This window comes from Opisthocomus hoazin, chromosome 14 (assembly GCF_030867145.1).
Source record: "Opisthocomus hoazin isolate bOpiHoa1 chromosome 14, bOpiHoa1.hap1, whole genome shotgun sequence".
Lineage (NCBI taxonomy): Eukaryota > Metazoa > Chordata > Aves > Opisthocomiformes > Opisthocomidae > Opisthocomus > Opisthocomus hoazin.
The window spans coordinates 22,124,870-22,152,801 of NC_134427.1; the positions used below are offsets into that span (position 1 = coordinate 22,124,870).

Sequence of the window (27,932 nt, forward strand, 5' to 3'; positions counted from 1 at the left end):
TCACTTTCTTTGCTGTCCCCTCTAAGGATTTTGAGAATCAAAACTTGTAACACCCCCTGGCCCTTTGTCCTTATCTCCAGAGAGCACTTTGAAGTGCACAAAAGCATCTCTGGACTTTCTTTTTAATATCCTAAACTAAACTCACACGAGACATTCCTTTACTCCTCATAAAGCTGCGCCATGAATGTGTCTATAGCGGTGTGGGATGTGTTTTCAGAGAGTTACTTAAGTTTTTCTGAGCTTTGGCACTTTAAATCCTGTAGGGAAATGAGTTTCAAAGGTTTTGATCCCATGCGCGTTTTACATTCTAATGGGGAACATTTTCAGCAGAATAATGGGTAAGTGAAAAAGTATCCACTTTTTATGGGCACCAAACACAGAAATTAACCAGACAAACCAAATTTGGGGGTGAAAACAGGAGACCAGTAAACCCAGCTCCCTCTGGTGTCCACCAAAGAAAGAGCTGTGCAGTTCTGATTTATTTATGGTGTGAAAACAGCTCTAACTTGGATATAAAATCACCCAGAGAAGCAGTCTGCTCCTCCTCCTTTTTCTGTTCCTGCAGCAGTGGGCCTAATGCCACAGGTCGTTAACAAACACATGTTCAGAGCACTACCCTTGACTTGAAACAGTAGAATTTTTGAATTACTGCTGAATCAGGACCAAGATCTTTCTTCTTACGATTACTGAATCTTAGAATTTTCTATCTGGGAATAGAAAAAGCCAATACAAATGTACATGCTGAGGACAGAAGAGGATAAATTTGGACAGCTGTTTAGCAGCTATTAGTCTTGCTAAGTGACAGCTCTAGATGGGAAGGCAAGGATGATACGGTAGAGACAGTTAAAATCGTAAAGGGGAATGTGATTATCCATTTTGGAACACGTCCAGAGTGTTAGGGGTGACACTGTGACTCCTCTAAAAAGTGCTGCAACGCCTCAAGCTGCATTTGGTGGCCCGGAGGTAAACGCACACACATGCTCATGAACACTCACAGACGCTGACGTCTGGAACTGCCTGACTCAAGAAAAGTCTGACATGGTTGCAGGATAAAAAGCAAACAGCTATACTGAGACCTCACCCTGCCTAATCTCAATTGCGTCTACATGTGAAGGTGAAAAAGATGTTAAAATGTTGGTGGGAAACAATCTGGGGACGAATTCTTGGGAAAAATTTACTGAGGAAAAGAGAGAAAGCAATTTTCTTGTCTGTGTGCTCGAAATCACTGTTATGCACTTGCATACCACTTTGCTACATGCCTGAGCACAAGAGATAATGCACTTTACTGCCTTGTCTTCGAACTAGCACCTCCCAGAGTCCTCCAAAATGTGACTTTCAAACCAGCAGCATCCAGCAGAGAAATAGATGTGATTTTAGAGACAGAAATGAAGGATTCTGAGTGATTTTCTAGTAATAAGTTGAATCCCTTGAAATAATTATGCATCAGCTTTTCACTCTAGCTGCGTGCTCCTGGGTAAATCCCTGAGCTTGGGAGTCCAATTATCTTTCAGCATCTTAAATAAAGTTCTTGGTTGCCAAACTAACCTAATCCCGATTCAGTCCTCAACAGTGTGATGCTTTGGAACACAGGCATGTTATGCCAAAGGGCATCCAAATCCTCTTTCCCACTATAAGACCACATAGTTTTGTCTTTTACCAAAAGGAACCTGAAAGAAACGTTTAGGAAGCCAGCAGTGGTATCTGCTTTTTGAAGTATCTGTAGATAAAGGATATCCCATTGAAATCAGTCGAGGAGACCCCGTTGAAAAGTAGCCCCTATTAACCCAAATGTTAAACCCCCATAGTATTCACTATGCTGATGTTTTGGCAGTTGTTCACCACCTGTTACTGCAGGCAACCCAAGTTGAACAGACCTGAAAATTAGAAAATTTGAAATTTGTCAGTACTTGTTCATAGTGGCAGGTAGGGATAAGGATTTTGTTCTTCTAAATGCCATCCCTGTACTTTCAATGCCACCATTTCATGGAAAGTCTGCAAAAAGAAGTTGAATGAGAAAGTAGTTTGAACTCGAGCACCAAACATAGGAATCTTTTCCCATTATTAACAGTGAAAACTGATAGCAGACTTCGCTCTCAGTGGAGCGGCACAGTCCCAGCATCTGGGGACCTTTAGCAGAGAGTGGAAAAAATTCCGAGGGGATAATCTACCTTGTGTGCTTAGTCCATGCACCTGGCAAAGCATTTTCCATTCCTGGAATCAGAGCCAGAATAGAAAAGTTTGAGACATGTTGGCATTTGCCACATCTAGACTCATGAAATCACAGAAAGACCTTAGCTTCGTGGGACCGCTGGTGGTCTCCTGTCTGACCTTCCTCAGAGCAGGGCTCACATCAAAGGTGTTTCTCATGCCTTCTACTCAGAAAACTCTGCTCCCAGACAGAGCACAGCCCTTTCTGCTAAGCCTGAATAATGAGGCTGATGTGCAATCTGCAATTGCCTTCAAACATTGTATCTCCTCAGTGAAATTACTACCAACTATTTACAGCCTGGAAGTTTTAGTTTTTAGTTTACCTTCCACTCAAAGTCCTAGTCAAGAGCAGTTCAGACTAAATGACACGTTAACCCTTGCCAGTGTACTCCAGCCATAAGTGGCAGCACAAACCATGTGGCCGTTCAGTCCTTAGCTTCTGTGCAGGCTGCGCTGGAACCAATGGGAATCAATAACAAAGTGTTGGCATGGAATGTCTGGACATCTTCTTGGTGGGAGGTGGACTGAGATCCTGGGAGTTCGCTGCATTGCAGCCATCCTTCGGACCAGTTTTGATTGCCTGTGTTGAATTTGGAAGTAAAGGGCTCCATTTCCTATTACTTAACCTAAAGGCCACCCAATACTGCGAGCCCAAAGAAGGGATTATTAGCTAATAAATAATTACTATAAAAGAATAAACTAAGTAAGAAAAGAAATAAAATTACTGATCTCTGAAGAACAGCTATGACAAGTAAATAGAGATTGCTGCTGGGAAAACTCATAGTGGGATAGTTCAATAAAGTCTATATGTCTTGCACTGTAATGTTCCCGAACTGATAAAACCAAGCTATTTTAGAAGCAGCCAAATAACATTCCACAGCCATATACCATGAGTGTTTTAAGACATCTTGTAGTAAGGACAGAGCAGCAAGACCTTTTTTTAAGCTGCAGCCAGAATGAATTAATGTATCTTGTTATTCCTTGCTTTCTCTTTCCTTTGTCTAATCCCTCCCTCCAACAACTTAACTTAAATGATTCTTCTCTCTTTCACTTCGTTAGCTATATGTGGGCGAGGATGAGGAGTAGAAAAAGTGGGTGGAAAATTTCTCAGCTGTCTAACTCTGGCAGAGCTGGGGTGGAGGTGGCTAGAGGCAGATGAAATTATAGGAACTTCACCAGAGGCCCCACAAAGAAAATATTCAGCTAGCTCCCAATCCATCTACTTGAATGGCACAGAATAACACTTATTTTTATAGCCTGACAATTCTGATCCAAGATCTTGGTTCATTCATTCAAAACATGCTAAAGGATGGACTGAGGACAAGTGATGAGAGAAGTCTGTGACTTGACTGAGAACTTCTAGGGTTTTCTCTTATCTCTGGCAGTGGGCGTTTCTCTCCTTGTGAAATGAGAAGAATCGTCGTCTTCCTCCCAGAGCATGGCAGAGCTGATGGTAGTACCGTGTGATCAGGAAACGTGCTGAACAGGGCAGGAAACTGGGGAGAACTGGAGGTTTGAGGTGCCTCTGGAGCAACTGGTATACATTTCTAGTACGGACAGACTGATCACGCTCCGGCCCTAGGGCGGGTGGGTGGATGCTGGCTCATCATGAGCAATGACCACCGCCATGCTTCTTCCTCTCACCCAGTGACTGCAGCTAATGAATTTAAGAGGGCAGGGAAGACAGAGGGCCATTTCTTATGTCCCTGCTGCTAGCCAGGCTCTCTCAAGAAGACCTGCTAAGGACAGTGTAGTAGTCCATGTGCCCCTGTGCTTGGGCAGTGCCCAAAACACCTGGGGTAGCCTCCCAGAGGGTGGATGCTGTGTTCAAAAACCCAGCCGCATGACTGTTCACCTTCCCCGGCCAGAGACTAAAGTGACGAGGCTTGTGGGAGCTCAATGAAACGGGCACCCACACACGGTGACAGATTTAAACAGCCCTACTGAGTTGCTCACATTCTTCTAACCAGATGAATCCCAATACTCTAAGGTAGTCTTTTTGTTCCTTCAGGAGGTTTAAACCTTGCATTTTTGGGTCAGTTTTCTTGAGTGGTTATGAATTTCACCAGCAAAAGAGATGTAGGAGTTTCACAGCAGAAACATCCACGTGGCTAGGCCACTCTCTCATGTATACAGGAAAGGGAGAAAAGAGATGAAAAGAAACCCCCAGTGAGGACTGTGTTATGTATGGATCTTGCTGTTCTTCTCTGCCAAGTCTTGTTCACCCAAGCTCAGACCCATACGTTCAGTTTACCAACGGAAATAAAATCGCAGCCTAGCTACTTGCAACTTGAAGAGGAAATTCAGGCAATTCATGCAATCATGGGCTTTTCACCTGGTGTTCATAAGCAGTCTTCAGAAGTAGCTACACAGTAGTTTAAATACCAAGTGAAAAGTTCAATATTGACTCAAAGCCACTGGGAAAATTAAACTAGCATGATGCAATTCCCTCAACCACTATTTGACCAAAATTTCAGTGAAGTACATCATAACTTTAATGACAACCACATGCTTTTCTTTAGGAGTGAGACTCAGCCTCTAGAAGATAGGAGGGGGTGAAATTCACTTCTGTATCTGTGGAATATTAATGGAATAATCATTATGATGAAGATGATCTCAATTTTTACATGCCACTTTTGTCAAACAGATGTCTAAAGATCTTGGTGTGATCAAAGGTCACATAAAGCATCAGTGGTCTGCTGGAAAAATCCCTGCTTGCTGCCCTGCAAGCTAGCTTTTGAGCAGGCTTCTCGGTCTGGTAATTTCTAGGGGTTTCTTCCCATATTCTTAGCAGCTCTAAAAAGTTATCATGTTTTTTCATATGTTGCTGAACCAGCATGTATTGGTACAGCTCTTCGAGGGTGAACTCTAGGGATGTGGGGAAATCTTGGAGACTGGGTAAATTCCACCTCCTGCTCTGAGACTCCAGCAATCATTGGACAGGCTGGAATCACACAGGAAGGACAACCAACCTCAGCTAATCCCAGCTTCATAACAGAGTCCATAAAAGCCACGCTCTGTCAGACTCCTACATCTTTATTATTTCGTCTGACTAGTCAGTGCAGATGAATTACTTGCCAGGGCACGGTGGGAATGGATTGGGCTGTTTCCCGTCTATTCCATTTCTGGTGGGAACCATGACTGATAAAACACAAGGAAAAATCTGAAGGCTATGAGTTTTCATCAGTGTCTTTTTATGAATTATATTCTATTATCTAAAGACTCTGCTTAACACAGATAACCTTGGACTTCGGAAAGGGGGAGGGAGAGGAATTGTCTGCTAATGTAAGCAGGGAGACAAAGTGCTGAAACCTGAGATTCATAGAATCTAGTTTTATTAATTTGAAGAAGTCTTAATCAGGACATAAAAATTATTAGGAAACACCTCAGGGTGTGTTTTCAACCAATGGCTCAGCAGAAGATGAAAATAATGGATATACTATAAATGGTAAAATTATGTAACTTGTAAAGAAGTATTTTTATGAAACTTTAATAGTGAGATATGTAAAAGTGAAGTTAAAGGGTTGTAGGCTGACCTTTTGAACAGTTCAGGATGCTGGGAGTCTACGGAAAGAACAGAGGTGGCTGTGCGGGGCAGAGCGGGGAGCAGCCTTGGGGCTGTCTGTGGTAGTCCAGGTGTGAGCAGCAGCAAAGCTCTTAGGGAACGAGAGGAGTCCTTCTGAGGACTGCGTGGGGTCCTTGTACAGGGTTGCCCTCATGGTCCTCATTTCCACTAAACAGTTGTGCCTCCTTTCTCCTAGCACTGTAGTGTCCACCGTGTTTTACAGGCAGGAAGCTCAGGCCCGTGATGATGTCAGGACGGACCTGGGGGTAGGTGCTGTGGTGTGTGGGAGTGGAGCACTATTTTTCCTCTGATTGCTGCATCTGCAGATTGCTGCACCTTTTCTTTCCAGGGAAATTAGGTGATAGGGGAAAGCTAGGAAGTCCCTAATCACGCACCAGCGTAGACTGAGGATGTGTTTGGAGTACCCCGCTGGCTCCAGCAGCTCTGTGGCACTCCTGAAACACCTCCTGCAGAGACTGCAGCCAAATCCCATCTTCAGTCCACTACAGACTAAAATTTCACCCAGTTGCATGTTTGCCTCAGCAATGTTAGTAAAAGAAGGAATGGGAGTGGTGTACGTATGCATAAAACAAAGAAAAATATTTCTCATTTTGTGCTGTTGAGGTGTCTCTATCCCAGCATGTGGGACAATTCAGCAACCAACATATTTTTTGAGTCATAGCAACTATGAAACCATTCATTTTTATGTGAGGACTAACATAACTTTAAGACTGATCATCAGACATAAACCAAGCTCTTGGACACCAGATGATGTATTTAGATAGACTGTATATGTGGAGAGAAACAGTAGCCATGAGAGCTGCAAAACTTGTCAGTCCATGCAGCAACCAGAAAGTCTTAGAAAAGGAAGAAACTTTGCAGGTACATGTCACAGACCTCCATTTTGTACAAGTAATTAGCACTTTGTAGGTAGTTGTTTTTACCTAAGATCTAAAATCCTTAGAGCATAAATTATAAAAACAGAGCTTAAGGGGCACTATGCCATCTAAATAAATCCAGTTTATAAATACCTTCCAGCAAGGGGAACACTCGGGAATGAAATGCGAACACTGATTTTCGCCTTTCCAGCCCAACCTCCATGTTTTCAGAGCTCTGCTTTAGATTAAGTTTAGAGCTGGAAGGTCTCCATGAGAAAGAGCAGATGGCTAACGCACTGATCCTGCCAGATGCTGATTTAGTCTGGACCCAATCCAGAAGACCACTTTAGCTTTGTGCTTAACTTTAAGCATGGGAGTAGCCCAAGAATTATCATATGCTTACAGGTGTACCAGGATACAAACTGCAGCATTCAGCACCTGGAAGGATTAGGGACTAAACCTTCTGGACCATCCACCTTGAAACCTGTAGCTGCAAAACCACCCCTAAAGCCACAAACCTCTCTGAGTCCAGCAGGGGTAAAACAACTGTCTGAGCCAGACCACAGCATTTTCTGCAAGCATAGCCAGAAGTCTGTGAACCTACAGCAGAATGGCTGCAGCAATTTCTCAAGGATTAGCATGGATGGGTGTAAACAATATCACTCGGTGTCACCACAGGTACCAGGAGGCATTTAACAGATAATTGGTGGCTGGGCTCTTTGCGGTTCATGCAGGAGGTGTGCTCCCAGTACTGACTGGAAGGGAAAGCCAACAGGGAAGTGTAGAAGGAAGAAGGTCTTCCCACCTCAATTGGCTTGGTAACATGGTTGGCAACCCAAATGAGTAAAGAAACGTTGACAACTCCAGCTGAAACAGGCAGGCACTTACATGCTCTGAAAATCAGGCCAGCCATCTCTGGCCACCACAGGCCTCTTAAATGACACAGCTGTGGAACTCCTGCTACTGGGAGAGTAGGCAAGGTTGGGCAGTACAAAGTGCTCTCTAAGTGCTAAGCATTTTAATGAACTGAGTCCTTATCGGTTGTGTATGCTTCACAGGACCCCTCTTGCACTGAACCAGCCTTACACTTTCTCAAGACTGAGGGAGACAGAGAGGTTTTTGACCTAAAAGCCTTTGGAGAGTTTTAAACAGGGTATGTGACATCATTGCCAGAATCCCAGCATTTATAAACAGCAGAGATCTGAAAATGATCCCAGGGCTGTGGAATTTAAAGCATGCAAACAACCCGCAGCAGCTTGGGAACTGCAGGGAGAGATCTCTGTGCGAGCACAGCATCCCCTCCATAAAGCCCACTGCTATTCCATGACATCATTGCTCAGATTTTCATCAGACACATACCTTTCTTTTATCCCCATGCTTCATGGTGATGTTTTCAATGCTTCTGATCTTGTTGCCTATGAACATGTTCTCCTGAACCGCAATTTTTTGCCCATCGGGATTGCATCTGGAGGCAGAAAAGCAAAGGTGGTGTTCAAGAACCCGACTCACTGCAGATAACTCAGCGAGGCATTGTGAAAGAGAAAGAATGTCATTCTTGGAGAATAGTCTTTGGTCTCAAAACCTCCTGAAAGCTATTGCTGCTGGAGACTGTTACCTCTTCAGGAAACTACTGTGTTCCTTCATCGCAACATTTCAAAATTATTTATGAAGAACATTGACAGAGGTAGACAAAGGTCAGTACCTGACCAGCAAGGAAACACCCCAGACTTTCTGAAAATTGGAAATAGAAACTGCTGGACAACAAATTAAGTCATGTGAGTTTGATCTGGCTGATATGAGTTATACTCCCAACTCAATGCAGCTGTGGCTTTTTAAGTGCTCTTCTAGCGCTTGCAGTGCATTTCAAAATTCAGAATGCCAGTGATTCAAAACTGTGGGGAGGTGAACGTTGCTGAGTGTCTCTGTCTATCTGCTCAGCTTTCCAAGGTGAGGTGCAGGCTGAGGGGGCAGAACGGATAAATACTGGGATAACAATAGCAGAAGGCTCCCTTAATATTGCATATTCCCCAGATGATAGCCCTGTCTCAGTTCTCAATCTTCAGTTTTGAATTATGGGCAAAGAGTAGTGTAGCACGTCATGCAGAAAGGTGTTTCTGCATCATCCAAGGCAAAAGGCTTTTCTGACTTCTTTGACTACACGACGTGGAATAAATGGGCAGAGACACAGGCCTTATGCTTAGGAGCGCAAGGGCTGCAGCAAGGCTGGAGCTCCAGGCATCCTGGCTGAGGGTGCTGCAACTCAAAGGAAGCCTTTCATTTTAAAGTTGCCAGCTGAGCTCCAGTCCAGCACGGCTGCGTGTTACAAACTGTGACTTCGTGATGGCAGGTTAGTGAAGTCAGTTCAGTGCCACAACCAGCCGCAATCGCACCTCGCACAAGTCAGCACAATGCAGGACAGGGAGGTGTCCTTGTTGCCTTCTCTCAGCAGAGGCACCGCATGTCCCATGGCCGGTCCCAGCGGCCTCTGAGCCCACTGCAGCAGATTCGATTGTAGGAGGTGAAATGAATATGCCTTTGCTAAATCCGCACAAGACATGTGGGTAACACCCTGGGTCAAGGGAGGGCTTACAGCTCTCAAAAGAGCCTAATTAGATGTCTTGAGTGACTTCCTGCAAGGCATGATTCTGTCTTGAGGATGAAGGGAAAAAACCCAAAGGAAGCAAATCACATCACAGCTATAAGGAACAACGATAGTGTTTGGGGATTCAGAGTGCACTGGTGAGGAGGGGGGAGAGACAGAGAGAGAGAGAGGAAGTGAGACAACAGAAGGAAACGGAGTCTGTGTCATTTCCCACAGGAATCCTCCTACAGCTTCTGCTGGAGAAAGATAAGGCTGCCCCGGAGGCCAGGAGAGGTAGACGCCACTCTGCAATTGTATTTAAATTGATAAGATCAGAGAGTCAGAGAGCTGGAACAAGGGTTATATGAGGTCTTTTGCCACCAGGTCACTGGTTCGAATCTGGCTTAATTCGGCATTCGTTACCCATTCCCTCTTCCGAGGCAGAAAGGTCTGGAAAAGATTTCACGTCGTCTCTGTGGCTTTCCTACAGAACGCATAACCTGCTTTCTTACGGTGCTTCCATTCTGCTCTTGTTGAATGAAGCAGCAGCTTGTGTGCCTTCTGCTGACCTGCAATGCCAACAGCCCTACCTAAGCCTACAAATCTCTACCATTTTATTCCTGCAGGAGCAGGGTGACTACCTAAATGAGGTAGTGGGCTGCTTCCCTTGTGGAGGGACACAAGGGCACTTTTTAGACCCAACCCGAGACTGGATCACCCAACATCACTGCAGCTGCTGCAGCAGATAACCTGGGAAAGGAGCTTCTCTGTGATTTTTCCCTGTCTCACGGCTTGCCATTCACAGCATTTGGAAAAGCATTGAAATGGTGAGAAAATAAGGAACAACCCAGCACTTTTCTCTCTTGCTTCCTAGACCTGCCTTCATTTTTTATGGATGGAAAACCCGACTTGAGCCCTCTCATTGCAGGGAAGGATTGAAGTGCGGTCAGAATTGTTATACATGGCTCCTGTACGTCCCCTGGGGCTACGAGGGGAAGCATTCAGACCTCATCCAAGACCTCTCTCTATAGATCACTTTGCTCATATAACAGCAGGAGCAAAGAAAATGTCTACTCATATAAGGTGGATCTTGAAAGGCACATTGTGTTTTAACTTGCCTCATTCGCCTCTGACAGTTTTGACCCAGTGACTTGCTTCTGTGTCTTCACACCTCAGACTGCCTCCAGACTTTAGCAAAGAAGGGCCCTCGGTAAGGCGTGAAGGCTTGGCTACCTCTTCCAGCTTCTGCAATGCAGATGCTGCCACAAGAGGTCATGATCAGTGTGCGCTAGTGAAGACAGCCCTTAGGAAGTGGCATAAATTCCATATGGCAACTCAACGAAGTCAAGCTTTCCGCAGGTTTGTCTGACAATAGCTCTTAGAGGGAGAAAAAGCATGTTACCTCTACACAGACAGCACCTAGCTGTTTTTCCTTTGCCAACCACACAGGCTGCATCTAAGAGGTGTAAGAAAAGATCTTGGTAAGTCAGAGGGGCATTGCTGGTCAAGTTAAAGAAAATTCGAGCCTGATCTTGAGTCACTTTAAACTTATTTGACATAATGCTGATAAAATAGAAGGTGTTTGTAACTCCAAAAGGATCATACACAACTAGATGTCTCCTGTGTTCATAACCCTTGAGATTTTTAGGTGGGGAATCACTGCTTGTGGTTTTCAACTAAGATAAATAAGAAGTACTGGAAAGAAAAACTGACTTGAAACTAGCAAACTATTTTGCAACGCGTTCATCCATAGGAGTGTCCACTTACAGCGTGTCTGTGAGGCTGCAGGGCTGCCACTTCCACTCAATCTTCGGGTCAGGATTCCCGCTTATGGTGCACTGGATTTTGTGTTTGCTTCTTAATTCCACCCGCTCAATGTTATCGAAATCAGTTTCCTTTTCATAGATTTTGGGTCTCTCTAAAGAAAAAAAAAACAAACAACAACAAAATAAATGGAAATGAGCAAATTTACATCCATGGTCATGGTCCTGTTTCCATCAAAGGTTTTGAAGCCTTTTGCTGTCATCACCGAGAGATGATTTAGTGAGGCTGCTGAAGCTGTAGGGAAATTACCAGCAGTACTGAAAGCATACACTCGCAGAAACATGGGTGTTGTTGTAGTGGCTCAGAGAATACATTGAAATGCTACCACATTCATCTTAACTGCTTTCAAATGTCGTGGTGGACCTGCTGTACTGCTGGAAAATTTATGCCATGAAACGTCGGTTGGTTGGGGACTGCAGGGCCGGGCTGTTAGTCTACGTACCGTTGGCAAAATAGCATTTGACTTCTGATGTCACCTCCTGAGAGGAACCTTATCAAACGGCTGCTGCGCTGCAATATTGTTACCATTGTGCAGGTTCTCCCCAGGGTTTGGGGAAAAAAAGTCTTTTTGATCTGAAAACTTTGCTTTCCTTTTCTGTTGATGTGTGATGTGCACTGGATGGAGGGGCGAAGAAAGCAGGGAAGAAGCGGTGGGGAGAAAACACTTGTAGAGTAACGCCAAGAAATCCTCACCACCAGCAGAACCATTAAAAATGTCACTGCATTATTCACATCTGGAGGGGTTGCAAGATCACACCCTTGGACTGGAAATCTCTCAAGAACAAACATTTGTGTGACACTTTCGGGGCTGCTTGTTGCCAGCAGGAAAGGAATGCTTTGTCCCATCTACTTCCAGCTCCCACGGGATCATGCGAAAATGAGAAATAATGCTAAAAAATCCCCAAAGTGAACTGAACTTTTGCTAACCTCGGCGAGGGTGGGTTTAAGTTTGGGGTGAAAGCACAGGCTCTTCCCTTGTGCAGACAGCTCTGCCCATCCCTAGCCATATCTCTTTGTCTGCTTCTCATAACAGGAAATCAAACAGATTTATTGGTTGGGGTCCCTCTGTGGAACACCTCTGTGTAGCCAAGTGCGGCTGCTTTACACTGAGGGCTTTTGACAAGTTGGGAAGTGAATGTAGATTAGATTTCTGGTTTTTGGGTTAACGTATTTTTTCTGCTGTCAAGGAGGCCCCAGATATGTAAATATGAGCTACTGCCCACCTCATCAATCTTGAGACCTTTCCCTCTTTTATTTAATAGCTTTTTTTCCCTTCCAGCCCTCTACTCTTACGAGAGGATTGACCAGGCTGATCCCGTGTCTCGGTGGGATCCTCGCTTTCCATTTCTCATGGCTGCCAGGTCAGACTCTGAAAGATCTTGTGACCTCATCATTACCTGAAAATACATCCGCATTTCCTTCTCCACCACATGAAAGGAGTATTGACTGTAGTTGGTTCAGCCACATCCTAACTCCCATGCTATAGTAAAACATTAGCTGCTTTAAAGAACCTCCATTAGGTTCCGATTAGCATTTAACTTGAAAAACCCGAATGACAGGCCTTGTTTGGTTTTGCTCTTGCGTTCCCTTTTGGTTTTTTGATCCCCTTTGGTTGAGTCTTGTTTCTCTGTCTGCCTGCAGATGAAGTTCTGTCAGGCTTCACTTGTCACTCCTCCGTCCCTCCAGACGGGGACAGGGATTGTGAAGGAGAAGATGTAGAAAGGAGCAGACGGGAGAGTACTTCGGACCGTGGTCAGGGTCTCTCAGACTCAGATCCTCACCTGTAACATGGACACAGGGTTCCCTGCTCCACATCGCCCTGCGTTATCCAACGTATCGCTGATCAAGCGCTTTGAGATTTGTGAGCAAGTCACAGGACAAATTATTGGGGCTAATGTTGAATTTCCTTGTAACTAGTATGTCATTTCCCATCAGTAAATGATTTCTGATCATAAAAATAATTTTGTAAAACTCCCTGGAGAGAGAAGCACATTTTTTATTATCTCAGACATTTTTCTTTTCAGTCTCAAACCCTGCATTCGGCATGTCTGGACTGACCTCAAAAGTGTGATTTTCGGTTGGAGAAAGAGACTCTTAAGTTCAGTGTAGAAGGTTACTCAAGTGTTGTGTGAAAGGTCACCCCAGTGTTGTGTTTTCTGGGCTGTAAGAACACAGCTTTACACGCTTGGGGAGGGAGACAGTATGTTTGTGCGGTTTTGTGTGTGTGAAAGAGTAGGGGGCACAAGGTTTGATTACCATCTTTTAATATTAGAAGATTTTTCTATGCTCTTGGTGAAATGATGAACACATCAACTGTCATTTAGATTATCATTCTGAAAAAGAAATAATAATTTTAACGATCTAATTCAAATAAGAACATACATGAGTGACGAATGAATTCTTAATTCCACAATTACTTTACTGCATGGCACTATTAAATATTACTTGAAACCTAAAATGAGTCAAAATGATTCATCAATTGAAATAATTATTATTTATGAGGCTTAAGTAATTATTTTCTTAAAACTTGAGGGGCTGGCTGAAAATGCCTCCCCATCATTCCTTTCACAGTGCCTTATAACACGGTTAGTGTGGGGTCGTAGCTAATTACGGGCACGACGCTCAGAAATTGAGGCAATTTTCAGATGTGTCTCTCTCTTTTTCCCTGCAAAGGTTGTAGTGGGTGTAGGTGTCATGCTGCAGGTGACTCTTACTGCGGCGCTACGGCAGCGGGGACGAGGCCCTTCCGCCATTTCGAACGTGCCTGCTTTGTGCTCGGCAGGGGCTGGCGCTGGCCTCAGCGCGTTGCGCGTTTGCGGTGGGGAATGTGGGGTATTCATATGGGGGACGTTCCTTGGGCTGAGAACTTTCCAAACCTCTGCACGCTGTTGTGGCCATTTCACCTCTTACTGTGACCACCAAAGGCAACTGAAGCTTTTCCACTCACTTTGCTCACTGCTGGGCCAAGTCCTGTTTACGGAAGCTGCCTCTGTCAGTGACGGCAACCAGTTCACTGGTTGCTGTGGTGGGTACTGGCCTGCCAGATCTGCTCGGGCTGTAACTAGATAGCTGGCTCGGTGGGCTGGCGTCTGTGGCAGTCTCACCTGTGACAAGGGTCTCCATGTTAGCGCGATGAGGAGTTTTTAGCCTAAAGCCAGGGATTACCTAAGGTACACCTAGTAGTGTAATTCTCAGATAACTCTCATCCTCCTCCAAACAGGGCTTTGCTTTCTCTTTCACGTTTGCTTAGGAAGCAGCGTGGTGGATTGTGCACAAACTCCTGTTTATCTTCACAGAATCCCAGACTGGTCGGGGTTGGAAGGGACCTCTGTGGGTCACCCAGCCCAACCCCCTGCCCAAGCAGGGTCACCCACAGCAGGCTGCACAGGACCACGTCCAGGCGGGTCTGGAATATCTCCAGAGAAGGAGACTCCACAGCCTCCCTGGGCAAACTTCGCTCATGTTTAGGTGTGGGGTGAGGTTTGGGGTATGAATCCATCTGTAAGTACCGCCAAAACCCAAGTACTTTTCTGGTTGCACCTTAAATTATGCATCTAAGGTGTGAATTTCATAAATGCACATACATTTGTATGTGTATTGCTGTTTTTTAAGCACGCCAAAAAAAAAAAAAAGCTGTTGGGAATGGAGAGCCTTAGCAGGCGCTGGACTAATGGCAGTACAAAAGCTAAGGCAGCTGCCCCTGCACAGACCCTGCCGCGCACCTTGCCTCCTCCAGCAAGCGCAGCGCGGAGTTCTCCTTTCTCCTTGAAGCTCTGCAGCTGTGCCAAGAGCCTGACTTCAGCACCCTCTGCTAGCCTAGCCCTGGGCTCCCTGAACACCTTCTCACACAGCCTTGCCCCCCACCAGCGGTCCTGCCTGCTACAGTGGTGCTGGACTGCGAGAGGAGACCTTTAAATACCCTGAATTCCTGACCTGAGGTATCCTTCACTATCCCACTGCTTGCTTCCCCCCCTCACGATCTGCCTGCGCACTTTCAGCCTCCGGCTCCCATCCCTTGGCCATTGCCCTCCCCAGGCCGAGTTTTCTCAAGCATAAGCCAAAGAAACCTTAAAAGCTTTCTGGTCTCTGGCTGCATTTGGAACACGCAATGTTCAGATGGCTTTAAATGTATCGAAATTAGTGGGTTTTCGTCCTCTCTGGCTTAAAGTGTGACTGTATGCCCAGCTCGCTCTGCAGAGGTGCAATTGCTGGTGTGAGAGCTGACCTGAATAACTAAAGACTTTGCTGCTGCTGCACTGTGAAATGCAATCAGAAAGCCGTTCTGCTTACTGTAAATTTCAAATTGATCAGCATTATGTAAATCTCACCTTACTTTCTAGTAGTATCTTTAGTTAGTGGCATTAGGAGCAAATAATATGCACAAGGATTAGGACATTAACCCTCTGGCATTACCCCTTTTGCAAGAGACTCTGCTACCTCGAAATTCCTTGCGGATGTTACTAGGGGTTGTACACTGGTCACCCAAAGGAGCATCCAAATATAGAGGACAGCACATAGCAAGTTTCCCTGCCTTTTTTAGAGAAACTTTGCTTTACTTTCAGTGACCCCTGCCTAAACCTGGGTTTACGTACCTTCCCCACTACCATTTAAACTGGGTTTCAGAAAATCTTTTCACATTAATCACATCGTTAAAATTACATAGAGTGGTCCAGTGAAGCTTTTAGTCTCAACTTTATGTACTTTGCTGGACATGGGGCTTCATTAAAACTATTGACAGAGAGGCAACTTGTTTTCTATTTATCCTTCCTGTTTCCCAAAAGCAAAAATGATTTGCACTTCAGAATCTTTCAGCTGATGTTTGCATGGTACTTAACGGAAATAGAAGTTCTGCAAGTTGAGCTAGGTGAATATTCTGTATAGTAGATAGGAAACTCATTGACACAAGTTTGGGCTTGTCAAACAGTATGGGAAAAAGAGGATGAAATTTCCCCCAAAGTAAAAACAGTTTGTCTGTGTTTAGCTTACAAGTGATCTCTGTGGTTTGGTTTTTTCCTTTCTTTTTTATTGAAAGGAAATTAAAAAAAGAAGAGTTAAATGAACTGAAAACAAAACTTTTGTTTCAGGCTGAACAGAACATTGTGTTTGACCCCAGCTGATTTTGTCGGGGTAGTTTTCTTTGTTTCGTTCTGTTTGCTTTTTCATTTTATTCTGCTCAGCACTACATGCAAGGCTGCTGTGAAGTGGGTGCGCAGCATTGTCCCCACGGCACCTCTGAGGAAGCAGATGCCAGGATGAAATGAGTGGCCAAAACCTCTCCAGGAGTCAGTACCACGGCCAGGAATAGAGTTTGGGTCCCTGATTATCGGTCGCCTGCCTAATCTCTAGCACACACACCCTGCTGCTCCATTGTGACCTGCTGTTACGGGCTGGGAATGCCAGCAGGGTGGAAGCAAATGGAAGAGAAACCACGCAGCTGGATACTGTACGAACAGATATTAACAAAAATCACAGGGCACTTGACCTACCCTACAGGGAATTTTGTTGTTGAAACGGTAGCACAGCTTGGCTTTGGTTTTTTCCGACCTTGTGCTGCCACTTTTGGATGTATCTATCTTCATCTTGTAGGCAGAAAGCTGTCTTTTCCAGTCCTGTACCACCTTTCCCAGATTGGTCATTCAACCCCAATGCAGCCAAGTTTGGGGCAAAGAAAGGGGTTTTCTCTTGACTGTCTCTCCCCATCTCATTTTTTGTGGCCTAGCAGAGTGCAAAAGCAAATGAGTAATGAAGAACTGCTTAATTTTTAGCAGAGCAGGCAGTTTTCTAGCATTTTTGTCTCTGTCCCCTTTGCCTGCTTTTCAAAAGAGAAAAAAAGCAGTTAATCTACCTGCAGGCTTGGCTGAGAGACAGCGTGGAAACCACACGCTGCCACTTTCTGACTTCCCCCCACCACTCTGGTTTTTAAGGGCTGTCAGAGGGAGATTGCTGCTGCAAAGACGTGCGTTGAATGCTTCGGATCTTTCTGGCAAACTCCAGCAGGCCCCCACCTTCCTCTTCTTAAAATTGCTTTGGCTACTTCCAATGAAATGAAAATAGCTCATCTGACTTTTTCATTAGGGACTCTCCTGGGAGCGCCCAGAGGCTGAGTGGAGGCCGGACTGTGGAGCTGCAAGTTGTGGGGTTTGCGTGATGGCAGTGCTAATAATTATTTGCTAATAATTAGTGTGCCAGAAAGGCCCACTGCAGTCTGTTTGTGCTGACACATTTTTTCTTTTCTTGCATATATCTTCCTGAAAAAGTTGGTTGTTTCTCTCCTGCCTGTATCTGATAAATGAGACTCGGAGGACAGGCTGGAGCACTGTATCCCCTTGCCCTTGCTCTTCTCAGCGGAGTGTCCTCCCCACCCAAAGCCCTGGCCGCAGCCGTTGCTGCCAGTACCCAGGAGAAAAGCAAAGCAATGGGCTTGGGGAGGAACACACTGGAACAGCGGTTGGATGGAGACAGGTTGTGTTTTATTTTGGGGTTTCTAGTTTGCTCGGCTGGCCCAGGAGGTGGAAAATTAGTTTTTCTATTTTGACTTCTCCTGAATGGGTCAGCCTGCAAGGACCTGCGCAGGAGATGGGTAGGATATGCAAAGGAAAGCCAGTCCTGGCAGGATACCGAAGCATGCAGGCAAGGTGAAGGTAGATCATTATATGTAGCCCTGCTTCTTGTATCTCGTTCAGTCCTTTAACCCAAACATCAGTTGGATTGCACTAATAATCCAAAGAAATTCGTGTTTCTCACGGTGTAATAGTGTCCAAGTTAGAGATTTCAGGGGCCCTTGCATGCACAAAAGACTACGGGAGCCTCCCCTCTGTCTTCAACTGGCTTTAACTGAGATCCATCACTCCAAGAGCTCTTTTTCTCTGAGCTGGCATAGCCCAAATGTATTAACCTCATCCCAAGGGCTCATTTCCCTCTTCAGACTGTTTCTGGGTCTGGTTGAGGTGATGGCATATTGTTCACATGGATCACCATGTATTTATTAACTTTTATGAAGATCACAGGGGACTCCTTTGATGTCAACTCATCCCTTGCAAGCCAAAGTAGGTCAGGCACAGAACTCCCTTTGCCTTTGATTTGAAACCAAATATGAAGAGCTGGCCTGACTACAGAGTAGGGCAACATATGCATCGTTAAGTGCTCTGGAGCTAATTCTCCCTAGCAACAAATCGAGGTATGGTCGGTCACCTTGCTGACATAACAAGGAGCACATGGCAATGCACGCACGAAGTCTTCATGCACCCCTTTTATTCCAGTCCTTGCCCAGGAGAGAGGGAATTCCTAAGGAGCCTGTGAATTACTACTGCTTATGGTAGAGGCTATTTCTAGTGCTTAGTCCTGCGTTTCTTATAGATACAACACAAGAGCTTGGGGGATCAAGGACTCTACGAGGGAATGTAATTTCAATTGACTAGAGCAGCTGGAACCCAAAGCAATATTTGCTGGAAGAACCTGGAGGGAGCACAGGAGAGAAACTTTGGGAGAAAGAAGAAAGGCAAAGTGGTGAAGGAGGTTACTCATCCCATTTTTTGAATTAACTTATGCTTCAATACAATCTTCACTCACAACGTGGTGGTCAGAGCATGCTGACTGCTCCATAAAGGGCTCAGCAAGAACCCTGAAACATGCAGATGACTTGTGCAAGGGTGAGAATGAAATGCAGCCTCCTTGCCCATAAATAGATTGGAGGTTTTTTGTTTATGTGTTGTTCTGAAACAGCTTTGTACTCCAGCCTGGAATAACTCTTTTCTCCTACGCTTCTCCTTCTTGGCTGGCTCAGATGTGCAGCCACCAGGTGTTTGCTAGGATTGTTCCTTCTTCGTGCTCCCTCCCCTCCAAATTCTTCAGGACATTATTTTCTTGAAGCTTTTCTCAATAAGAATTTAATCAAACAAAACAAAAACACAGCAACCCGCCGCTTCTTGGACGGTGTTTGATGTGTAAATATGTAAGAAAGGAGTGTTTTGAAAATGCAGTCAGCTACCTCCTGGGGACTGGAGTCCTACAATAAGCCAAGGTGACTCCACAAGGGAGATATGTGCTCCTGCAAGATGAAGTTCCAGCTGCACTGGGAGCACGGGTGACCAGAGGCACAGCTAAGCCACTTCTTAAAGAGACATTTTTTGAATAGCAGCGTGATTCTCCTCCGGGCCAGGCAGCATGCTCCTTCCTGCACGTTGTAAAGCAGGTCCTGGCCTAGGGCTGGCAATGCCTTCGGTTCCCACCCTGCCACTCTGGGAGTTATTTGCCTGTTTTGCTCCATCTTGCCTCTGCAGAGCTGAGACGATGGGTACCTCTGCTCTCTGCAGATACTCAGCACTTTTATGGCCATATCAAACTTTGGGGGGAAATAACTGCTAATATTTTACTTATTCCCACGGAGTGAAATACCTTGCACATACAGTGTACCCTTTGTGTCAGAGCTCCTGTGATTGCTGCCAATTCAGTACACGGGAGGTGACGCCAAGGAAAGCCCGCAGCAGTGCTGTTCTTCGAGCAGGTCAGGAGATAGCTCCTGTCCTGCAGGGCTCATGCAGATGACTTCTTATCTTGTTCTCGTCCTGCTTAAAGGGTTCTCTTCTGCTGCCATTATTATTGAACAAAATACACTGCAAAATTTAATATAGTGCATTTTGATGAATGGATCCCGCTGTTATTTATGCTTTCTTTGTGAACAACAATTCACAACGCTATTAACTTTAGAATTCCTCTACCCCTAGTACAAATTCACAGGGATGGGTTTGTCACCGCAGGCTGACTGCCAGTCATGCTGCCCGGGGTGCTCAGGAACATTAATGATGTTTTGTTTTGAAGAGGCTCACAGGAGAGGGGGCTGTATGCTTACTTACAGTTTCTTCAATGCAGTGCCCCCTTGCAGCAAATGAAAACATATTCAAATGACATTTATCTTCTGTTCTATTTAAATAATTTTCCATTTTCTCTTTAATAGTATAGATCAGAACTCCCTCACTTGTGCAGATGCAGCTCTGAAATTTAAATGACTGGCTCCCCTTTTGGGGACCGGTGCTGTTACTCAAAGAGAAATGTTCCTCCTCAGTAACAGGGAGCTGGTGCATGGCTGTGTACTCAGCATGAGGTCTATCGGGTGCTAAACTGCTGCAGGCTCCACCTTTTAGACGTGATGCAAAACTGATGCTCCTAGTGCTGTGCTCACTTGCAAGCCCAAGATTTTCCCATCAATTCTGCTAATCCCTGTGTCCAAATTCCACCTTCAGCAATCGCAGAGTGCCCATGGTTCTAAGCAGAGCCAGCCGTCACCCCTCCCAGCTCAGAGGTGGTTGTGTTTCAGTGGCAGGCAAGGTAATGCCTGCATAAAACGCCTGGCAAGTGTGTTGGTCTCCTTCTGCATGTCTTCAGTGTCTGCTGAAACTCCAAGCAATTTGATCTGTTCAGGTGCAGTACCAGGATATCAGTCATGAAGACTCGAGATAAAGTGTCAGGTTATTTGTTGAGGAGTTCAGGGAAAAATCAAAATCTGCATTCCGTTTGAAGCTTCAAAATTTTTTTTTGAAAATAAAGCAAATGATGCCCAGATCTGAAAAAAGAAGCAGTCCCTTTAACTGAAAACACAAGAAAAATGCTGGTGGATAAGATTCAACAGCAAAATTTGCCTTTTTTGGTCTCTACCCACATGCGCCTGGGCAGAATGACCCCCTGCTTGGGCTGAGGGCTTCGCGCACAGCATGTCAGGTTAGTGCTGTGGAGAAGAGCCTGGCAAAGGCAAGAGAGAGTTCGTAGGTGTTTTCTGTCAGTCCTGTCTACAATCAAGGCAGATACCCTCCTTGTTTGCAGCCTTTAGCTTAAAAACAATGGCACTCTTCAGCAGATATTTTCCTTTGCTTGCTCTCATTTCTGGGATGCCCCTCTTTTACCAGAAAAGAAACACTTGCTGCTCATTTTTCCTGTGCTTCTCCACGCAGCACCTTCTCCAGTCGGTAACACTCCTGCCGCTGCTGGACTTGGCAGACTCTGGAGAAATGGTGTTTTTGCAATGAAATAACTGCTCCTGATGGAAGCCTTTGTTGGGCTGATCTCTCAGAAGGGCCAGCAAAGAGCACCATGCTAGGCATGCAGTGTGTGTGAGAGACAGAGCACCACGTGCTTGTACGTACACTAAAGATGAAAGGCTCGTGCTGTCGCTAAGAGCATGGGATGGTTTCGTCCTGAAATAGCATCTTGCCATACAAACAAGGTCTGTTTGTTTTTTAGATGCCTATTTGGGGAATGGCTGCTCTTCAAGTAAACATTCTCTTTTGCATGCAAACACCAGTATTTACCTTGACAAGATAGTTTATTATCATTCTTAATTTTCTCTTCCTCTGAATGTTTCCGTTCTCTTAACAAGAGGGCAGAACCTTTGTGTGGATAAACAACCTCCAGTGAACAAGTTACTGCAGCTTAACACGTTCCTGCTCAGCAGCTGAGCTGCTGTACCTGGCCATAGGCATGTTCTTGGCTCACTCCACTCCTAAATCACACGTTAGTTTATGTAATGTTTAAGGTGGTTTACGCTACCGTATCTTATCTAGCATTTTTAGTAAGCCAAATGTGCCTAAGTGACAAGTTCTCCATTTGTTAGGCATTGAAAGGTGAAATAAGAAAAACACAAATGCTGGAATCACAGAATCACAGAATGGTAGGGGTTGGAAGGGACCTCTGTGGGTCACCCAGTCCAACCCTCCTGCCCAAGCAGGGTCACCCAGAGCAGGCTGCAGAGGACCTTGTCCAGGCGGGTCTGGAATATCTCCAGAGAAGGAGACTCCACAGCCTCCCTGGGCAGCCTGGGCCAGGGCTCCGTCAGCCTCAGAGGGAAGAAATTCTTCCTCATGTTCAGCTGGAACTTCCTGTGCTTCAGTTTGTGCCCATTGCCCCTTGTCCTGTCGCTGGACACCACTGAAAAGAGCTTGGCCCCATCCTCTTGACACCCACCCTTCAGATATTTACAAGCATTTCTAAGGTCCCCTCTCAGCCTTCTCTTCTTCAAGCTGAACAAGCCCAGCTCCCTCAGCCTCTCCTCGTAGAAGAGATGCTCCAGTCCCCTCACCATCCTTGTAGCCCTCCAGTTGACTCTCTCCAGTAGCTCTTCATCTTTCTTGAATTAGGGAGCCCAGAACTGGACAGAGTACTCCAGATGAGGCCTCACTAGGGCAGAGTAGAGGGGAAGGAGAACCTCCCTCGACCTGCTGACCACACTCCTCTTGATGGAAGTTACATAGTGCAACAGTACATAAGTATATATAACAGGACAACTGAGAATATTTTTAGGTGTAAGAGGATAAGGAAAAAAGAATTCACCACAGAAAAGAAAGCAAACCTATCTCAATAACTTTATCTCACTGCCTGAGCGAACCTCGGGAAATACAAAGGGGAGCAGAGCTAACTTTTGCTGAACTCCTGCTTGGCCTCATGATTCAATCTCTGTTGCCAAATTCAGTGGATTAATAGAGGCAGTGGACGTGCAAAGAGACAATGTGGCTCTGTCTTCCATTATCCCAGCAAGGGAGAGAAATAAATGTGATTCCAATATCTATTTTTCCTCAATGTCAAGTGAACCTGCTTCAGTGCGCACCACAGTTTGCTTTAGTTTTTTCCAGATCCCCGTCAAAATGAACCTGTCTCTCACGTGCTGCCAGCAGATAAATGACAAAACATAAAATACAGACTTAGAAAGTATTTCAGTAGCAGGATGATGGAGAGACATGAAAGACACGGTAGCTTATCTAGTTCCTTCCATCAGCCCTATTGGGACTTTTCCTGTCCCAGCATATGTTCTCCAGTGCTTTGCCCAAGCTAGTTTTTAATCTCAAGGGATAAATCTTCCACCACTTCTCTTGGAAAACTGTGCCCTTAGCTTAAGACCTGACTACTAGGTATTATCCCAAACTCCTGTTAAAATTTAAGTCCCGTTAAGTTTGTTCACCTTCAAGCCATTTCTGCTTCCCTCTGCGGAGACGCTGGCCCGACACCAAGGTGCTGCAGGCTATGTCTGAGTTGCAGTATCTCAGTGGAAAGTGACTTTAGGGGACCTAGTTTCACACTAACTCCTCATACTAGCTCTCCATTTTGTTGCTTCGATTTAACTTGTGGTGAAATGAGATGGATCTTCAGTGGTTCCTGAGTAAGGTGCTAATCTATGCACAGTGCTGTATCAGCTAAACATGGGGAAATGTCACTCATTCCTGCTGGCTGGTAAAGTAGGATCACACAAAAAATGAGAAAGAATCCAGCTGAAGTCACTATAAACATCAAGTCCTTACCTGTCACTACCAGCTGCATGGTGAGGTTCTTATACAGGCCATATTTTGCATTGCTCAAGACGATGGTGTAGTTTCCAGCGTGCTTCGGTCTCACATCTCTTATGCCCAGTCTGTACTTCATTGGATCTGGCTCATAGCAAGTGTGGTTATCCTTGATCAGTTTGCCATCTTTGTACCTGTTTGGAAAGTCCCATCAAGGCTCATCATGTGCATGCATGCACGTTAGCACTCAGGAAACTGAACTGCTACGCAAATGAGGGTGGGTAAAGAGTCATCCTTTGGAAACAGCAAGGGAAACACAGAGCTATAATCACTGCTTGAATTGGACTTCTATTGCTTTTCTAGTCCTTTCACGCTAAAACTAACTGGCACCTGCAGTGCTATGGGGTGGTTTCATCCAACCAACAGCAAAAAGGTATTTTAATGGATCTGAAGGAACAGTGCTTCTTGCATGCTCAATTGTGATCAGAAATGTACATCCAGATGCCCCCAAATTGTGCTGGATGTGCAATATCAAGTGCAGGAAATCATGGGTTAGCCAAAAGTTATGTCATCATTTTTAAAGCAAGATAGTAATGAAGCAGAAACGTCTTTCCATATGTATAGACGACCCTTTACTGTTTCTGAAAAAGCTGAAGTCTGTGACCTGGAGAATTTCCAGGCAATAGGAGGGTCAGTGAGGAACCCACAATCTTGAATCTTCTCTAGCTAAGAGTAGGATAGCAGAGTCTGCATGAGCAGACTCCTCTTCACTGCTACTCTGCTATGCAGATTTGGGTTATGAATATGAAACAGGCCAGACTTAGCCACACACAGAGCTTTAGGCTTGGTGGAAGGAGAAGCTGGGGCATGTGTCCTACGACCTGAGGATGCTGGAAACCTCCTTTACAGTCGTTTAAACAACTGTACGGAGAGACCTCCAACATCAACAGCTGGAGCAGGGAAGGCAGCTCCGGTGGTCCCAGGCCGCTGCAGCAGCTCCACGCTGAGCCCCGAGAACAAAGCCTTGGCAGAGGAAAGGGGGACAGCCCCCCCTTCAACTCACAAAAACATTTCCAGCTCCTAAATAACAGCAACAATTCAAAATATCTCCTGGTGGCACTGATTTCACTGATCTGACTGAATATTAGAGAACTTCATGTTGTTTCACTGCTAAAAAAACCTGCAGCAAACCCACCCCTGCCCAGTACCTTTTGCTGAGTGCCAGGGCCCCCGGTGTGGCACTCAGCCGGCCAAGGAGAAGTGCTCTGTGCAGGTGCCAGCTCACCCGAGGATAGGCTAAGCCATGCCAGCTGTCCTACGGGGTTTCATACAGCTAAAGATGTGTAAGGAGTTGGATGGGGTTGTTAAAGACCCCCGGTAGAATGAAGCATAGAGAAAGCAGCAAGAGAGAGGAGAAGGGATGAAAGGGCGAAGAGAGAAATGTTGCCCCTCCTGTTAAGCTGATCCATTACAGTCCTGGTGGAGCCCTTAGCTTGCTCGGGAGGATTCACTGCATTGTCTGCAAGGATCTGATGTTGCTGGCAGTATGGGTTTGGAGAAAATTATTTAAAAGTTATGAAGAGAAACAATTTCTCATGTTGAGAATGTGTCCTGCAGCTTTCTGTTACGCGCTGCCTCCTTGCAGACTGACCACCACTAATGGTGGTAGGCTGGCAGCCCTTCCCCAATTGCTGTCTGCTTGAGTCTTCCCAACAGTTCTGTGTCCAGGATAAATGAAAGGCCCATTTTTCCTGTAGGGGCCTTTTCTGCATGACAAGGAGACAAAAATAGCATGGGGAAGAGGTATGGCTTGCTCAGCTTCACAGAGCATATGTCAGCATGGAAAGGAGTCCCATCTCCTTAGCTGAACTGCGAGACCATAGCTATGAGCAGTCCCAGCTCTCACCTTTTATCTCTGTGGTAAAGAACAGTGGAAACAGGAGCCCAAAAGAAGGTCGCGCCTTCCTGATTTTGCTCAAGATGGTGGTACTCACCAGGTGACACTTGGGCGAGGAAAGGCGTCCACCTTTGCAGCTAGTTTCAGTGACTTGTGTCCTGATGTAATCTCGTAGTAAGGCCCTTTCTTATGCGAAACGGTAATGAAAGGTTTGTCTGGAAAGAGAAATGAACAGGACAAGTAATGGCAGATCTGCCCCAGCATGGTGCTCGCATCTTCGAGTTATGTCACGTCTACCCTAGATTTTTCGCAATGCAGATCTGCAGAAGCTGCAGACAACCAAACAGAATGGTGAGCTGTTACTGCAGTTCCCCTGCAAAGCTCAGCCACAGCCAGGAAGGTCTATCTGCAAGTGAAGGACTTTATGTTTAAAGCAGACAATAGGCATCTGCATGGCCCCTGGAGCAGCGTGTAAAAAAGCTTGAGGTAGCTCTTGTCCATGTGCCTGCCAGCAGGCCAGATTTTCCAGGGCATCAGCAACCACAGGTGGGGACAGCTTTTTCAGAACAGTTAATCCAGATCCTCAGACGTGTCTCAATCTTGAGCCCTCTAAAGTTGCTTTGAAAACATAGTGCTGGGTGCTGACTCTCTCATAGATTGATTAGAGATTATAGATGATTAAAGGTTGTTTTAACTAGTTGGCATTCTTCCTAATGCCATTTGTATATCAACAGATTTAATAATGTGGCATTATCCTTTGAGCTTGACAACCTTGGCTCTTGGGTGTTCTGGTTTAGCTGCAGAACTTACCATACACTGTGATGGTGACGTTGGCCTCCAGCCTCGTCACGTTGAATGTTTTGCATACGTACAGGCCTCCGTCTTGCATGGTGACATTTTCAATTGTCAGGCTGCTGCCAACTTTATACACAACGCCACTCTGGTCCATTGTCCTTCTAGGATAAGGGTGCTGCAAGGCAGAAAAAAGGGGGTCAAAAAGCAGCAGAAACTGGATTATTTTGTTAATCCTTTCAAAGTCTGCCAGTAAAGCAAAGCAGTGATTCATCTCAATATTATCATATCTCCCCACCACTGAAATAAATAAAAGACAAATCAGCAGGAAGAGCTCTTGTGTGAGGTTTCATTATCAAGTCTAATGAGAGAGAAGCAGAGTGGAACTCCTCTGCTGAGCTCTGGGCAGGCAGGTAAATACGGGGGGGGATGCATCACAGACCAGCGCTCTTCCAGGACCAGACCCAGGGATCTCAGCTCACAGTGCCGTTGCCATCTGCAGGGTCAGAGTTGTGCTTTGGGTTTTTGGGTTTTGTTTTGGGGTTTTTTGGCCACAGTCAGTATTTTTCTGTCTTAAAAGCTGCTTTCTAAAAGAAATATATTATGATAGAAATATAATATTTTATGACAGTCAAGTGCCAATGCAAATTCCTGTAGAATTGTGGAAAGCATTATTGCTTCTGATAGGATTTTTGATCCCAGACGTTTGGCTGAGAAATTTTGCATTTATAATGTTAGAAATCTAAGGAGAGTTCGTAGAACAACAACTCTCTTCTATCATATGGACTTCAAGAAACAGAATTCAGTAACACCATATTGCTTGCACTTCTATAAATTCTATGTTGTGTTTTCTGTAGTTTCTTCGTCAAACAAAATCAAACATCCACTCTTTAAGTAAACAAAAGAAGTCAAACATAATCACATTTTAGGAATCACATTTTGCACTTTTCCAAGAGGCTTAGATGCTTCTTTGAGATGTATATTGTGCTGAACTAAAAAGAAAAAAATGCAATCATTTTAATTCTGAGCATCAAATAGAACCATGAGTAGTATCTCAGATAAAGGAACTGATCTGGAAAATACCCCTTTTTCCCTCTGTTTTTCCTTAGGAAAACTGAAATGTTTTAGTACATCAAAGCGAGTGCTCAGTCTCTTACATGTTTCTACTTCAAATCTGGCATTTTTGTATTGCATTCTGCAGAAAGCTCAAGAACTTACACTCAGAATTTAAATTTCATTCTTTGGTGGAGATTTCAGCAGATAAAATTGGATTTTGCTTCACTTTTTCCTACTTAGTAAGTGCTGAGTTGAACGAGCAGATTGACAACTTGCAGCCTTCATGGCTGCCTTTGAGACTTTGCCACTGTGAGCCGGGATCAGCAAACAGGCAGAAGAAATGAGATAGCTATTCTTCCCGACAAGGAACGTGCAGCCTTGGCTTTTCTTGCAAGTGTATGTTTCACCTGAGATTTGCAGTTTAACATGCAGCTTCAAGATGGTCAGAGAAGTTCAAGATTCACCCCAAATAAAAATACAATCAATTGTAGGCTTGCAAATGGATGGCTATATGTCAGGATAAGTAGAAGATAGGGTTTACTCAGCTCTGTGAACAGATCTTTCTTTTGAGTAGGGGGAGACTACGTGAAAGCAGAATATAGAATTCTCATGAACTCACTCTCCCGTTAGGACATGTCCATATGAGCTCAATGCGCCCGTTGATGAAGGTTTCTGCTCTGCATTCCAAATAGAGAGTTTCTCCAACCAGCAGTTTTTTGGGAGTTGCTTTCAGAGACAAGTTCTGCGCTCTGCCCTCTGAAATGAAAAAAGCGGAGGTATAACCATGCAGCACTCCCTGCATTAATCACATTTCAGATGGAATCCGCGCTCTGATCGCCTCTCCGACATCCGCTTCTTTCAGTTTCCA

At 45.1% G+C, this 27,932-nt stretch overlaps 1 protein-coding gene across 3 annotated transcripts in view; it reads right to left on the reverse strand.

The window, feature by feature from the left end:
• LOC104338506 (vascular endothelial growth factor receptor kdr-like) overlaps window positions 1–27,932 on the reverse strand; it is a 142,222-nt gene that overhangs the window by 51,512 nt on the left and 62,778 nt on the right. For all 3 annotated transcript variants that reach the window (XM_075435195.1, XM_075435196.1, XM_075435194.1), the window contains exons 6-11: window positions 27,684–27,820; window positions 26,027–26,186; window positions 25,314–25,431; window positions 23,338–23,513; window positions 11,000–11,150; window positions 8,011–8,116 (exon numbers count right to left, since the gene is read on the reverse strand). In XM_075435195.1, coding sequence (XP_075291310.1) covers window positions 8,011–8,116; window positions 11,000–11,150; window positions 23,338–23,513; window positions 25,314–25,431; window positions 26,027–26,186; window positions 27,684–27,820 — 848 coding nt within the window. The remainder of the gene's footprint in view (window positions 1–8,010; window positions 8,117–10,999; window positions 11,151–23,337; window positions 23,514–25,313; window positions 25,432–26,026; window positions 26,187–27,683; window positions 27,821–27,932) is intronic.